This window comes from Pinus tabuliformis, chromosome 7 (assembly GCF_031772625.1).
Source record: "Pinus tabuliformis cultivar Carrire ecotype Pingquan chromosome 7, CPIR1, whole genome shotgun sequence".
Classification (NCBI taxonomy): Eukaryota; Viridiplantae; Streptophyta; class Pinopsida; order Pinales; family Pinaceae; genus Pinus; species Pinus tabuliformis.
This window is the reverse complement of record NC_142293.1, coordinates 1,341,437,005-1,341,453,272: the sequence shown is the minus strand read 5'-3', so window position 1 is coordinate 1,341,453,272 and position 16,268 is coordinate 1,341,437,005. Positions and strand designations below refer to the sequence as shown.

Sequence of the window (16,268 nt, the reverse complement as noted above, 5' to 3'; positions counted from 1 at the left end):
TCGTTCTTTCCATACTCCGTTGTTCCAACCAGAGGGGTCGTTCGCACAATTGCCTTACCCGCACATGCTTATTGACTGTGTCTCCTAACGTAAAGTCTATGTGTATCTGCGCAGGTTTTTTAAGATATGCCTGTATCCATCTGGACAGGGGCGCGTGCGGAGCATTCCGTCCGGAAATATTGTCGGTTAATCACATCTAAGGCTTCCCAAACCGCATGTGCATCATTCTCCTGCATTCATGCTAGTCCTCAAAGATTCCTTAGTGCGTGACCCACCACCTTGCGGGCATAGCGCGTAGTACCCATTTCAAAGCCTTGAACCATTGTTATTTTGGCACTTCTCTTGTGAATTTGTTTAGGATAGCATCTACCTCTCTTAACCCATCATACGTAGGCAAATCTCTTACTTTCATTGATACGCAACGTAGCGATCTTGACATCATGTTGCAGTTCAGTGTGGTTACCTCGTGTAACCGATTCTGCCATCGCTCTATCTCTTCATCTGAATCCGACATATAGGAGCTTTCACGCTCCCATGAGATTTGTCCATCTGTGGTGGGATTTACCTAGTCTTGCTCTTGTGCGGTTATCTTGTAGATGTAGTCTAAACCATCGTTGCTTTCATAGTCGCGCACTGGCTCCGTGTAGCACGATCCTTCTGCAAGGTCCAAAGGTACAACTACGCGCAGAGACTTGTTCTCAAAAATCATCTTGCGTTTCTTCAGATTTATCACCCCATTCATGTCAGTGGCCCAATAGATTCCTAATAGCGCAGGGTAGGGATTGCTGTCATCAAAACTCTCTATCACTTCACTCTACTAGTGCACTTGCCCCTTCGATATCTACTGTGATTCCCTGCAATCTTCCCATAGGTAGGATCTTTGTTGGTTCGTCATTCACAGTTGGATAGGAGACCATTACAGCGTAGGCCTTCCCATGCGCTCCCATGTCTGCTTTGGCAGAACATTCGTGTCCGATCCTAAATCCAGAATCACTTGGTCCATCTCGTATTCTCCAATCTGCATGGTCAATCTCATTTCTCTTCCCATTCGCGTCATGTGATTTCCAATCTTTCGGACTATGCGCGGTTCTCCTGGTGCAGTCCCAGCGCATCTATTTATGAGTTCCTGCAGTCCCTTTACAACCTTGCTATCACGCAGCAGCTTCATGCATGTTTCCAAGAATGTCGTGAGCATCGAGGGGTCCATTTCCGACTCCATTCTGTCTTTGCTTCCTAAAGTGGAGGCATCAGCAAAGCTCTTCCTAGCTTCCATGAAGGTTTCCTTAGCACGCTCCAAATCAAACTCTGGTTCTTTCATCGAAGCCTTGCGAACCCAAGTACTATCTTCAGGCTACTTGCCTTTATCATCCCCCATCGTCATCCCACTTCGGAGCACAATATTTACGTTAGGGTCTTCCTTGCGCGGCTCATACCTCATCATTTGCAGGTTCTGAGTCAGGAGAGGTTGGAGCGCTCCCTTGTTGAGCAGCCTCACTGTCAGTGTGGGATAATCCTCCATATCATGATCAAACAATGTACAATACAAGCATGATGGATGAGTCGGATTCGTACAATCACGAGAATAATGTCCTAGCCCTCTGCATTTGTAACATATCAGTTGAATGTGGCCTCATCTAGGTCCTCCTCCACCTCGGCCTCGTCCGCGCCCCTGAAATCCGATTCGCGCCATCCCTGCATTCTGGTCAAGGGGCCACGTTTCAGCCTTAACTCTGTAGGTGGGATTCCTATCCATAATTAGTTCATAGCTTCTATAGGTGTGCTCATCATGTCCTACTGATCTACAGAAATTATAGAACAATTGTTGTGAATTTTGTGTGTACTTCTGCAACAAATGGCAGAGGTCCGTAACATGCTTTCCTCTTATTTGACAAATCACGGACCACAAAGTAGGCGCCATGCTAGGTCCTTCTTGGGCCTCCGGTCTTAATGAAATTGGTCCTCCTCCCGCGAGGTAATTTGCGAACACTGGGCAGTGGTCCTTGTCATGACCCTGACCCTTACATTTAACACACCATACCTCATCGCACACTTCTGGGCGAGCTATCCTGTCTTGTTTCAGACTCTGCATCTCAAGGCACAAGTTTTTCAACTGCACATGGATCTGCTGAACTCCCAGGTTAGGATCCTGTATTAGGGTTTCATGCAGCCTCATCGTGATCTCCAAGGCCTCGGCCTAAGTTGTTAGCCTCTGTTGTGATAACGCATTCCTTAAATGCGGCGTTAGCGATGCTACAAACCATTCGCGGTGTTGTCCATCCGTCAAAGTCATATTAGCTTCATGAATTATGCACTTCAGTCTCTGATCCAACTCCCAAGGAGTCTCGCCTAGTAGCATCATGATCTCCTTGAACCCAATGATCGACTGCACCTCTAACTTCGGTCTGCTAAATTCTCTATTCAGCGCAGTTTGGATGTCTGTGATCCCCACATTCGGATTGTCATTAGAATGCTTAATATACTAGGTCAGCGTGTGATCCTGTAGAGCACTGACCAACGTTGCTTTCTTTATATTGTCATCTGTAACTCCCTGTGCTTCCCATACAGCTTTTATCACGAACCAAAACTGGTCCGGATCTTCATTTCCTACTCCCTTGAACACTGACAACTTTATCGCGCTTGCCATATTGACTTGCGGTGGTGGCGGAGGTGGTATGGGTGAAGATGGTGAAACTAGCGGTGGTGTGGGTGGGGGTGGTATGTGCGGAATCCTCTGCCTTATCAAATTGATCACACTTCTTGGTGAGACCTTCACAAGCTCTTCCTCATCCCCTCGTGGAGGTGAAATTAAGGGGCTAGTTTCTAGTTCTGTACTACCTTCGTTTCTGTAAATTCTCCCACTTTGCATAGCCCCAAACATCAATGTATTTACATAATCTGCTTTTCACACAGTAGCATTTTAATCCAAGTGTTCAGAGACTTAACGTACTTACCTCGTAGTCCTTTGAGAAAGCGTCGTTCTGCCTCGCTATAGCTGACTGAAGTATCTACTGCGAACTCAGTAATGAATCCTCCTATAATTTGATCGAGCCAGTGATCAATAGCGCGCGTGATCTTATCCTTTGATGCTTCCAATCTGCGCACCAATTCTGGAGTCCGCCCAATAAGATTATCAAGTTTCCACCTTCCTTAGCTATTTGCTAGCTTCGCGATCCACTCGTACAACTCAGTAGGGAAATATGCGAAGAAAATTTCGTGGATTTCCGTGTACATGTAGTAGTCTAAACACTTTTCCTTTGATAGTCGCGGATTCCTGCTCTCCTACGCTGCAAACTCGTAAATCTTCCTATCCAACCAATCTTCAATTTATTTCTTAGTTGGATTCCAGTGATACGACATCAGACATCTCTATGCAGATTCTGATCCTAGCAATGAAACCATTTGTTGGCTTGTTGGGGCCTGACCTAAGTTCAAAGCACGGTTCATAGTTAATGAGCCAAACAAATCCTTGTACTACTGGCCCTTTCAGCAATAGTCCGCGGAACGCAGACTAAGGTCTCACTCGAAGTAGTATGGGGGGGTGCTGGAACCAAGTTTCCGCACCCTTGAGATGTCTGAGGGGTTGATTTGGTCCAACTGAGAGTCCCTTCACGCAAGTTACGCGGTACACTTCCCTGGCCTTCACGCCCTAATATATTCTCCTTCGTGCAACCCTAACTAGGGGTTGTGGGGCTTTCACGCTGTTGGAGCAGCGATCTGCACTATTTCCCTAAGTCACACCCGAGATCTTACTTATCTTCTTATAATAGTTAGTTATCTCCATGTAATCGGATGCCTTATATTATATTTACTTATTCAACACATTCATATGAGTTCGTGCAATAAATAAACAGTAAACTTGTAATACTGGCCCAATATGCTTCAATGCATAAAATAGGAAAAGATACACAGAAATATGGTAAAACTTCTCTTTATTAATGCTTCCAATGGTTACAGACTCGACCTGCCCTGCACACTCAGCTGTAGGGGTCCGTGCACTCAGCTGCGGACCACTGGGCCTCTGTACACTCAGCTGCAGAGCCTTCTCCTACTCTACAACCCAAAGACACAACTTTACACTTCGACCCAATACTCCAACAATTCCTTAGATTCACCCATGCTTCTTTTTTAGTCTTTATACACTTAGAGCCTCGCTCTATTTATACAATCCCATGGTCCGCGGACCATGGGTTGATCTTTCAAACCAACATTACATTACAAAAACAAGGGCAGACAACCCTATGACTCAATTACAACTTCGCGCTCTGCGCCCATAATTCGTGGAGTCTTTACAATGGACTTAGTCAAAAATTGAGCTTTAAGCCCCAAAACGTTCCTTGGGGGTATCCCATGCCCAACGTCCTGTTCTCTTTCACCCTCCCTCCCTCACTCTCTCTCTCTTTATCTCTCTCCTGTTACTTTCTCTCTCCCCCAAAATCTCTGTCTATATCTCTCTCTTCTTCCCTGACTCTCCCCCCCTCTAGCTCCATCTCTATCCTCCCCCTTCTCTCTCCAACCTCCATCTCTATCTCTATCTTCCTCACTCCCCTTCTCTCCCCCCTCTCTCTGTCTCTGTCTCTCTCTCTCTCTCTCTCATACACACACACACACACACAGACACTCCTCACCCCATCTCCCCTCTCTCATTCTTTTCCCACCCCACCTACCTCATCATAACTCTCTCTATCTCTTCCCCCCTTCTCTCTCTCCCTCCCTATCCCTTCTCTCCTTTTATCTCTATCTCCCCCCCTTCTTCTCTCTCTCCTCCCTCCCTCTCTATCTTCCCCCTCCTCTCTCTCTCTCTCTTTGTCTTTATATCATCCCCTTCTCTCCTTTCTCGCTTTCCATTTTCCCATTCTCTCTCTTCTCCCTCTCTCTCCCTCTCTCTCTCTGTCTCTATTTCTATCTCCCTCCCTCTCTCCTTCTCTCCCTCCTTCCCTAACTACCACACCCCCTATCTCCCCCCTTCCAGTCTTTCTCTATCCCTCCTTCACAATAACCCCCTTTCAACATTCTCTCTCTCTCTCTCTCTCTCTCTCTTCCTCATCACTCTCTTAATATATATATGTCTATTTCCTTCCTTCTCTCTCCCTCTCTCCTCCATTCAACTCTATCTCTGTCTCCATCCCTCTCTCCTCCTTTCTCTTTCTCTCCCCCCTCACTCTCTCTCTCCCATCTTCATATCTATCTCTATCTCACTCGCTCTCTCCTTCTTTTTCTCTCCCTCACACACACTCTCTCTCCCCCCGTCACTACCTTTCTATCTCTTCTTCTTCTCTCTCTCTTCTCCCTCTGGATCTATCTCTATCTCCCTCCCTCTTTCCTTATCTCCCTTCCCCTCACTCCCTCTCTCTCATTCTCTAGCGCCTCTCTCCTCACTTCCTCTCTCTGACTCTCCCCCCTCTAGGATTTTCTCTATCTCCCTCTCTCCCTCTCCTTCTCTTCCTCCCCCGCCTCATTCTTTTCCCTCCACATGCCCCCTCTCTATTTCTTTATCCCTCCCTCTCTCCTTAAGTCCCTCCTCCACAACAAATCCTCTCTCTCTCTCTCTCTCTCACTAACAATTGTTTTCTACAATTCTATAAATCCATTATATTTTGTATAGAAACATATGTGTTATATTCTGTATAAAATATAAATAGAAGTGTTAGTAAAACTCAAAATTCACAAAGCTAGACAACTTTTATAAATAAAATTATGTATTTGGAAAACTAATTCATTTTCCTACATTTCATCATTTTATACCATGTTAAAATTCATTCATTCAGTAAGTAGTTGTAATCATCCCCACATATTGTTTTTTTTCCATATTTGCATTGCCACTAAAGTGTTATGATAAACCATATTAACTTGCACACACCCTATTCAATTAAAAAAAAAGATTGAAAGCAAAAAAAAATAATCTTTTTTCTTTTCTTTTTTGGTTTGCTAGTGAAGGACTAGCATGTGACTAAAAAGCACAGTAACTAAGAAATGGCAACCCATGAGCATCTAAGTAGTCAAAATCACTCACAAATCTTAGTGCCACACCAACCTTTAACATTGGATTTATGCCCATCAAATTTCGAACTTAAAGCCTTAACAAAAAAATACCTTTACAGATAAAACTTGTGCCCACCTAATTCTGAAACTAAAACTTTAACACAAAAAAATACCTTAACAACTGTGCAACTATACCCCATAAATTTAAAAACTCATTTCTTTATAAAATATGTTTTATATAATACTAAATTCCTTATCATTACATATGCAATTACAATTTGTTTGAACTTGGAATCTTACGTGAAGACAACCAAACTATATAATTTTATTATTAATCAAATCTTTACATGAAGACACTAATTTTATTTTTAATTGATGGCGTAAGAAAACCAAACTATATGGTTTTATTTTTAATTGGGTAGTACAATCTGTTTCATCATCAAATCTTACAGCAAGAAAACCAAAATATTACGTAGTATTCGACTGTTATATGCCACTACAATTTGTTTCATCATCAAATCCTTCAGTGACGACAAACAAACTAATACAAATTTGTTTCTAATTGGGTAGCGGCCTTCGAGGATTTTGCATGGTAGGGTCAATATATGATGCAACCCTGAATCCATGCATGTTGTCTTATACCTGGCTTCCCTGAATGCGATGCAAGCAAGTACCTTACAGTTTCCGTTTTGTTATCATGATGTATTATAAAATAATGACAGGATGGAGGACGCCAACATTATAATATTCCAGCAAAATAATGAGAATCTCTGATCGTTATCCCTTACTGGACCTGCCTCCTTCACGTGACGTTGCTTGAATTTTTGGAACATGTCTTTAAATTCACATTCTCTGAACAAGTAGCTATGGCATTATTTTAAGCAATTGGAATTTTGCAGGCGAGGATGAAGACGAGACGAAGAGAAGCGTTGGGATGGAATAGATTTATTATTATTCTTCTTCTGCTGGTATGGAGACGAGTGTGCTATGGACAGAATATTAGGGATTCTATTGAGCCTGGTTTCACGGCTTCCCCGATTTCAAGGGCGGATGACGATGGTATCTTGTTGCGTTCCAGTAATGGGACTTTCTGGCTTCAACTGTACAGTCCGGCAAGGGACCAGAAATATTATGCGTGTATAGTGCACAACAGGACCGGCGCAGTCGTCTGGTCCGCTAACCGCGACGTGCCCATGGCGGAATCCGGTGAGTTCCGGTTCACTGAGACCGGCGCGGCGATACAGAATTCGGTTGGAGAAATCCTGTGGTCGCCGAAAAAAAACGGCTCCATGGACGTGATAAAGATGCAGTTGATGGATAACGGCAATCTGGTGATGTTGGGCGCCGGAAATGAGGTCCTGTGGGAGAGTTTCCGGTATCCGACGGATACACTTCTGCCGGGACAGAGGTTGGTCCAGGGATCGAATCTCGTTAGCAACGCGGCGGAGACGGACTTCTCGACTGGCGATTACAGCGTTTCGTTAACAGAGAGGGACCTGGTGCTCGTTTGGAGCAGTGGGGAGCCACAGACATACTGGAACATGGCGAGAGCCAAGGGGGTGGTTCGTTTCGGATCGGATTTAACGGACCTCTGGTATGCTGCCATGACCGACTCCGGGTTTAGTTTGTTTTCGAAATTTAATGGGTTGTCCATGGTTTGGCAGACAAGTAACTCTGGCGGGGCGCTGACTCGGGCCGTCATTCGGTCTAATGGACAATTTGAGATCTTGACCTTGGTTGACAGAAGGTGGGCGTCGACCTTACGGGCCGTGAAGAATGCCTGTTCGTTGCCCAAGGCATGTGGCCGGCTGGGGGTTTGCTCAAGGCTTACGCCCAAAAGGGGGTTCCAGTGCTCGTGCCCGGCCAGTCTGCGGTATGTCAATCAAACGAACCCCTCTGAGGGTTGCACCACCCGATGGAAGACACAGGGCTGCAATTCTAATTACAAGGATCTGTTGGCGAAAAGCTCTGTCCAATTTCTCAGCATGGGGCGTGGCGTGGAGTATTTCGCCTCTCAGTTTCAGAAACCGATCCGGAGCTCTATAAGTCTCAGAGACTGCCGGCAGCTTTGCTTGACAAAGTGTTCTTGCGCCGGTTTTTCTTTCAAAAAGAATTCCGGTTCCTGTTTTGTGCACGAAACGCTGGGGACTCTGGGAATCGATTACACGCAGGATTCAGTTTTCTTGAAAGTGACCCGCACAGAGAATCCGGCGTTGCCAATCGTGCTCGGAACAGTTGGGGTCGTTTTTCTCGCCGCTCTATTGATTAGTATCGGCTGGCTCTGGTGTCGGAAGCGTGGCCACCAATTACTTTCTCGGTTCCCGCAATCATCCGACGTGGAAGACGAGCACGTCCTGCGAACCTTCCGCGGTCTCCCGACACGGTTCTCCTACAAGGATCTCCAGACCGCCACGGACAACTTCGCGCACCAGATCGGCTCCGGCGCCTACGCGATCGTCTACGAGGGCACGTTGCCCGACGCCACGAAAGTGGCGGTCAAGAAGCTCCGCTGCACAACCGACGCGAAGCTGAGGCATGAATTCATTATGGAGATCGCCACAATCGGCAGCATACACCACGCGAACCTCGTAAAGCTCCTGGGCTTTTGCGTCGAGGGCCCACACCGGCTCCTGGTCTACGAGTTCATGAACCGTGGCTCGCTGGACCGGTCTCTCTTCGGCTCGGTGGGACTCCCGGTGCTCGAGTGGGAAGAGCGCTACGCTATCGCGCTGGGCACTGCGAAGGCTCTGGCCTATCTCCACGAGGACTGCAACGAGAAGATCATACACTGCGACATCAAGCCCGAGAATATTCTCCTCAACGACGAATCGCAGACCAAGGTCTCCGATTTTGGGCTCGCGAAGCTCATGAGCCGAGAGCAATCGCAGGCCGTGGTGAGCAACATGAGAGGCACCCGTGGTTACATGGCGCCAGAGTGGCTAACCCATGCGCCCATTTCACACAAAATCGATGTCTACAGCTACGGCATGGTGCTACTCGAGATCGTCGCCGGCCGGAAAAACTTTTCACCGCCGGATTCATGTTCAAACACGGACCCTATTTCCGACCTCAGCTTTAGTCTCAATTACTTCCCGGCTTATGCACTGCAGCTCTGCCAAATGGGAGGGCCCTTTACTGTGCTTGCGGACCCCAGACTGGAAGGAAGGTTCCCTCCCGAAGAAGTCACGAGACTGGTAAGGATTGCGCTGTGTTGCTTGCACGAGGATTCGATGATGAGACCTAGCATGTCTAAGGTAGTGCAGATGCTTGAGGGGAACGAGCGTGTGGACGAACCGCAGGTGGAGTCATTGCTGTTTTTGAGGGTTTACGCGAGGAGAGTCAATTCCCACGTACCTGCTTCTGCGGCGTCCTCGTTCGTAGGCAGCCGGAAGGTTTCTGCATACACGACTGGTTCGTCTTCCTGAAATTGGCCGACGCAGATGTCGATGATTTCCGCAGCTCATCTTTCTGAAGCTAGATAGCAGCATTTGAAGCACTCTCATCACCTTAAGAGTCTTTTATCTTTTTGCCGTATTCTAACCAGACTGTTTTTATGTCTTGGAAATCATAGAAATTTGGGCAATATTTGGGCAATATTTTGCTAAGATCCAGTAAAGATTTTTTAGGATTATAGCAACCAAGTTTTAAAGTTTTAGGTGCTTAGAAGTTTTTGATGATGATGAATCAATTTCTACCATCAAAAATATGATTCAAATATTACTATAAAAATATGATTCAAATATTACTATCAAAAATGTGATTCAAATATGACTGGTACAAGATTTTTTGAGATTTGTTTGTCTCGATTCTGACCACTTTTGGCCATCAGTCAATTCTTCCACCTCAATATTTTTTGAGTTGAAATTGGTTAATTTTTTTGGACCTAGACCAACTAAAATTTTAATAATAACCTTTACATCACTAATATATTAACAATACAACCCAACCCATAAACTTCTTCTGGAACAGAAATTGATTAAATTTTAAATACAAATTTGCACCAAATTTGCACCCCATAACTCAACTAAAACTTATTATCATTTTAAGAAATATTCGGAAAATATCAAAAACATCTGGACTATGGGGCAGGGTTTTGAGGATGCACGCTGTATACTCAATTTGACAATTTTTTTAAATAACTTCAAGACGTCTGGTCATGTATATATATGCCAGTGTATATGGTTATTGTCCATAGTTTATGGAGTGCAGCTGCCCACGGCCCATACTCGGGAATTTTCATGTAAAATGGCTAGTGTATATGAAGTTTATGCAAACATTGTATATGGTTATATATATGCCAGTGTATATGGTTATAGTCCATAGTTTATGGAGTGCAGCTGCCCACAGCCTATACTCGAGAATTTTCATGTAAAATGGTTAGAGTGTATATGAAGTTTATGCAAACAGTGTATATGGTTATTGTCCATAGTGTATCGAGTGCAGCTGCCCACGGCCTATATTCGGGAATTTTCATGTAAAATGCTGAGTGTGTATGAGGTTTATGCAAAATTCCATTTAATTATTTTGTCAAAGTTGGGATGTAAATTAATTTTTGATAGTGGAAAATGGCAAGTGTGCAAGAAGTTTAGGTGTAATTTTATTGCAAAATTTCATTTGTTAAACGTGAGAATGAATTTAATGATTAAGATCCTATTGAGTAAAATGGAAATAGTGTAAAATGGTAAGTGTGTGTGAAGTTTAGGTGTAATTTCATTGTAAAATTTTATTAATTATTTTGTGAAAATTCATGGTAAGTGTGTGATGTTTAAGTATAATTTTATTACAAAATTTCATTAATTATTTTTGTGAAAATTGAGATTGAATTTAATGATAAAGATTATATTGAATAATTTTTTTTTTCAAATTTTTCCAAATATCAATTTACACAGTTAAAACTTTTCTGAATTTACAATTGTAATTATATGTATGTTTTTGTTAATTCTATTTTGAAAATTAATATTTTTTTTAAATGTTTATGAATTTTTAATTATTATTACGAGTTTTTTAAATATAAACAAACAATATGCTAATGATTTTTTTTTAGTTTTTTTGGTAGTTTTTCTTAGTTTTTTGGTATGTTTTTCATGACTTTTTTACAATTAAAATGAAAAAAAAAAAATTCTATTTTTATAATTAAAATGAAAAAAAAAATTCCCAAGGATGCCCCATCTACCATGTTTCACAACACAAGGGATAATGGTACCACAACATAATGGAAGGAAGCTGCCTTTACTTGGCAGCCTCCATGGCCACCTCGTCGTCGTCCTGGATGAAATGAAAATGAAAACTTATTGTTTGCAACAGCAACACAGAAAGAAAGTGTGGAAATTTTGGGAAGGTACACTGGTGTAATGTTCTGCACATTGGAGGATGTAGGGAATCAATCATGGATGAAATAAGGTCGAGGCAAGTCCATCATGCAGATAAATGGAGAGAAGGTGAGAGTTCGACGAACAAGAAGCGTTTTGATCCATTTATAGTGAACCAGCCGTGGCCAGACGCGATCAAGCTTGGCGAATCCAACTTATCAACACTATTTCATGAAGCATCTGAGGCCAAAGGCTTTGATTATTCTCACCCATCTCAACAGCTCCAAGTTTCTCTCACTCTGGCATGTCACTCCTCAATACGGGACCTTCACTCTCAAGTCCGACCTTTTCATACTTTTTCCCTACAATTCTATTTCAAGATTGTATCAATTTATTTTAGTTTCTTTATCTTCTGTGAATTGCTTCAACTTTTGGATCTCTCTCCCTTTCCTTGGACCTTTGTATTTGGGAGGTTTCCTTTTACCTATACCTCTTTGAATTGCCCCCCAATCCTATTTTTTTTCCCTGTTGATAGTTAGTGCTCTCACTGGTTCCCCTGCTTGTTCAATTCCATCCTTTGTTGGTTGGCTCCCCTGTTCTGGCTTTCTTCACCCAGTCCTTATCTATTTCTCCCTACTCATTTTTTTATATATTGGCTCGTCCCTCCCTACTTATTTAAGCAAAAATATAATCTATTAGAATAAAAATTAGTTTTAAAGTTAAGTATTTTTTATTATAAAAATATATATAATTTAAAACAAATTTATAATTATTTTATAGTAATAAGTTTAATTGATATTTAGTACTTCAATCAACAATCATAATTTTTTTTGTTAATCTTCACAAAAATTTTCCATTACTTTTCAAAAATAAGCAAGAGAAACATCATTAGCATCCACTGTTATATGGTCTCAACTTACCCATAAAGAAATGAAGTTTGTTGATCATCTAGTTGCATTATAAGCTAACCAAAATTTGAAAAGTTTGAAATTGTCAAACAGTGCTAGTGTTATGTGGAATTTACGATTGCGGACAAAGGTGAATTCCCTAGACTTAGTGGCCTAGTCTATAACAATAGAAGACAAAGAACATAAATTTTTCCTTAGAGAAATTAGAGTATGGGAATGAAGCCTACCTCGAATCTGTAGAAACCTTCCCTTTCCTCCTCGCTTGTAAGCTCCAATTGTAGCTCCAAGTGCTATAATTAGAACCTGCACACACGACTAAAACAAGCAAAGGATCCACAACATCTATGTAGCATAATCGAAAATTTCTATTCAATGAATCAACATGGCATTGGAATACATGAGTGTAAACATAACACAACACATATAGGAAAACAATATACTCTTTGTATTAATATAAATATGAGAGAGTTTACAACCATAAATAACAACTGATTTAGTTGATGACTCCCCAAGTTGACTTGTCCTTCCTTGTCACAAAGAACACCTCAAGATCAAACATAATGCATGAAGATGATGACTCATCTATGTTCAAAGAAGCAGCATGAGGGAAATATCAGTCTCCAAAAGTTAACCTTGATGCTATGGAAGACAATTAATTTATAGGAGAATGATGGTAGTTTAGGATTTACCATTATGGATTTGAGATCCACATATGATGGGAGGATGAGCTCAAGGGATAAGAGGTGAGGTCTCCAAGGTAGGATCAGATAGGATTCAAGCTCTTATCCATGGTAATTAGTTAAAATAACTTTTGGAAGCTTCTGGAAGAGGAATCTTCAAAATATTTTTTAATTTTCTCAAATTTCTAGAATCAATGAACTTGCAAAAGGGAGCGACTAGTGTTGGCCAGCATTGGTGCCTAAGGGAGAAACATGCACTAAATGTAGGTGACCAAGAGGGCAGGGAGCGTTGGGGCTAAAAACACTGATTTTGAACAATTGCTTCCAGAAACTCAAACTTTTTGGAAGAGTCATGCTTAGGCTTTATGAAGGGATGATGACAACATATTCATGGATATTGATTGATCTGGTTTGCAAACCTATTGACCAAATGTCACAAAATGGCTCATAACACGTTACCCCCTAAAGCACAAAGTCAAAAGTGGCAGTTGACGACTGAAATGCTTTACCTTGTGACAAGTTTGAATCAAGAATAACTAGTCAAGATCATCATTTGTTACAATACATTTTCATCATGATATCTTTGCTTAGGGATGCCTACTCGTGCTCAACACATAAGCTAACATTACATGTACAATGATGAAGAAGTCGCGTCCACTCATGATAGAGTGTGGACCCATGCTCATATGACTATATGTGTGATCATAGCCATCATACTTTGTAATCATGTATTAATCCTGAAATCACAACTCAGATGGATAAAACTAGATCTGGGGCCTTCTATCTCGTTTACTCAATCGTCCAATGTACGAGTCTAACCATGTGAATAAATGAGTCTGAGTCAAACATGGTAGACACCATATGATTACCAGCCAATAATGTAAGTCGTTAACATATGCAAGAGAAACCACCGATGATGCTTATGGCACTCAATGTACCATAGTACAATCTATATGGTGTGAATGAATGAGTTGAATTTGAACACCACACATAATCTTCTAGTCGAAGGCCAATGATGAAGACCTATTACCGAGAGAAAGGAAAATTCCCATTGATGTATGCAAGCCCCAAGGTACCAAAGGGAATTTCTAAGTCAACTTCCTGTATAATGAGCTGATGTCGACAGGAAGCGACCCATCATAGGACGGCCTTGAAGTATCCCTCATTAACGACATGAAACAGGTATCAATATTTGAGCCAAAATGATGTTGATGTGAATCTGGTTAAAGAATGGCAGGCATGAATGAAGGCTTAGGAGTATCGTAGCACATATCAACTGAGCGACTTCTCTTAAACATATTGGCAACACTGGATGGAGTTGGCAGCATTTACCCAAAACCGAATGAGAAGGCTTTGATATGGTGTGACAAACCAAAGATAAAAGTAGATTTCCCAACCCAATAGTCATGAAGATGAACTGAAAGAGTGTCATGTTCAAGAGTGACTCATTGCCATTAATAGGTAAAGTACCTTGTTTTCCTCATTTCCCCAAATATTTCTAGTCAACACCTCTTCATTTTTGACAAGCTTGAGGAGGATAACATATGCTTGATCTTTAAGTTCATCCTTCAAATGAATCCCTCTGAGTATTTTTAATGAACCCTAAGAAGGAGTGGTTCGGTCCCATCATGTTCAATGAGTCCATCATTGTTTGTTTCTTTTACGAGTCTAGAAAAGGTGTAACTCGACTTATTTTTCATGTTTATAGACTTTGAAAAAGAGGCGAAAAAGAAAACTCCAAAGCTTCCTTTTCGTAAATAGTCTCTTGTGTCCAAAAAGATAGAAAAAGATACTTAGGAGAACCTCTTAGTCACATTCGACTAAGGTATTCATTTTTTGTAAATAGTCTATCCCAGTCTGGAAAAGGGTTAAACTTATATTGGGTAGACGTCTTTTCATTTTCTTTAATGAGTTCGAAAATACAAGTGCTCGACAATCTTTTCATGTTTAGGGAGTCTGAAAAGAGTTGAAAGAGGACTCTCGAGGGTTCCTTTTTTATGAGTTTACAAAGCCCGAAAAAGTGATAAAAGTATGCTCCTTCATCAAAATGATATGTTTCGACTCAAAAATGTAATTAAATTCTTCAAACAGTTGTTAATCTACTTAGAACACCATCAAAAGATTAAAAATATACGATACATGGTAAAATTAAGTCAAATTTAGGTTAAAATAATAAACTATAATGAATTAATTATAATAATGACCATAAATAGGAATAAGTAAATACATTTTTTATCATTTACATTTTACCTCTTTGTGAGTGAGTCCTGTGTGGTTTCTAGCCCCAAACTTCAGCAGTTGATTGTGGCCAATCCGGTGGATCATTTTCAGTGTCATCACTTCTAGGTAGGAGATCTTACCTTTCTATTTCTTTTCATGGTTCCATTTTTAATTTTCATGCAAAATGTTTCAAGTTTTGAGTGTGTTGGGGTTTTAATATTACACCCTAGCTCTAATGCACCCCATTAATGTAAAAAAGCGCACTGGGTTAGACAAATTTTCACTGAGAAGAGCACTTCAGTGAACTTCCCAAAGAAGGGAGGGTGTGTTACAGTACTCTGTCTCCCTTTAGTAGGGTGCGCTAGGCATAATTAAACAAATTCTTTTATGATTTTTAATCAAATTTATCTCAAATTTTTGCTTCAAAATTATCCTAATGATTGTTCTTATTGAATTTCATGTTTCAATCGAAAAAAATGCCTTTGATTTGGCAAGAAAGAGAACATGAGACTCAATACATGGATCCTACCAATGATCAAGCAACTATATAGGCATTGAGAAACTATGGGCTTCTCAAGTTCTTTTGGCTTCCATGGATAGGAGAACTGATGGAATTATTGGAGTATCTTGTCAGAGCATGGGATGTTCAAGCATATTGCTTCAGGCTTGGAGCACATATGCTTAGCATACATGTGAAATATATTTATTTCTTAATAGGTTTATCATGAAGAGGAGCTCATATCTCGTTATCTAGTTCAACAAGAGACAAAGAGACTGTCAAGGATTATATTGTTGCACACTGTAGACCTCGACCCCAACTAACAAAATATGGGAAAATCGAGATTAAAGATGTGGTTTTTTTGCCTCTCAAGACAAACCTCTTTATCATACCTAGATTGGCTAGTAGTGCTACCATGCATTTGGCTAACAGGTCCCAAATGCAATATGAGTTAGAATGTATAGAACCAACAATGTTTAACTGGAGTGAGGGGGTGTTAGCAAACATGAAGGGCCAACTCACTAAGGCAAAGGATAAAAGATTGAAAAAAATTGGGTATGGTTACATCTTGCTTTCATTTACCTTGGAGAGGATTCTATTACTCTGCCCTCAGCATATATCTGTTGAGCTTTTGGATCCCAAAGATCCACAGATGAGGCGATGGATAGATCTC

General features: G+C 41.4%; 1 protein-coding gene across 1 annotated transcript; it reads left to right on the top strand.

Annotated features, from left to right (window-relative positions):
* Positions 1–6,884: 6,884 nt before the first annotated feature.
* On the top strand, positions 6,885–9,484 carry LOC149252526 (G-type lectin S-receptor-like serine/threonine-protein kinase At5g35370). The gene has a single exon (XM_089456680.1). The coding sequence runs from the start codon at positions 6,885–6,887 to the stop codon at positions 9,402–9,404; it is 2,520 nt and encodes an 839-aa protein (XP_089312806.1). The 3' UTR covers positions 9,405–9,484.
* Positions 9,485–16,268: the final 6,784 nt, after the last annotated feature.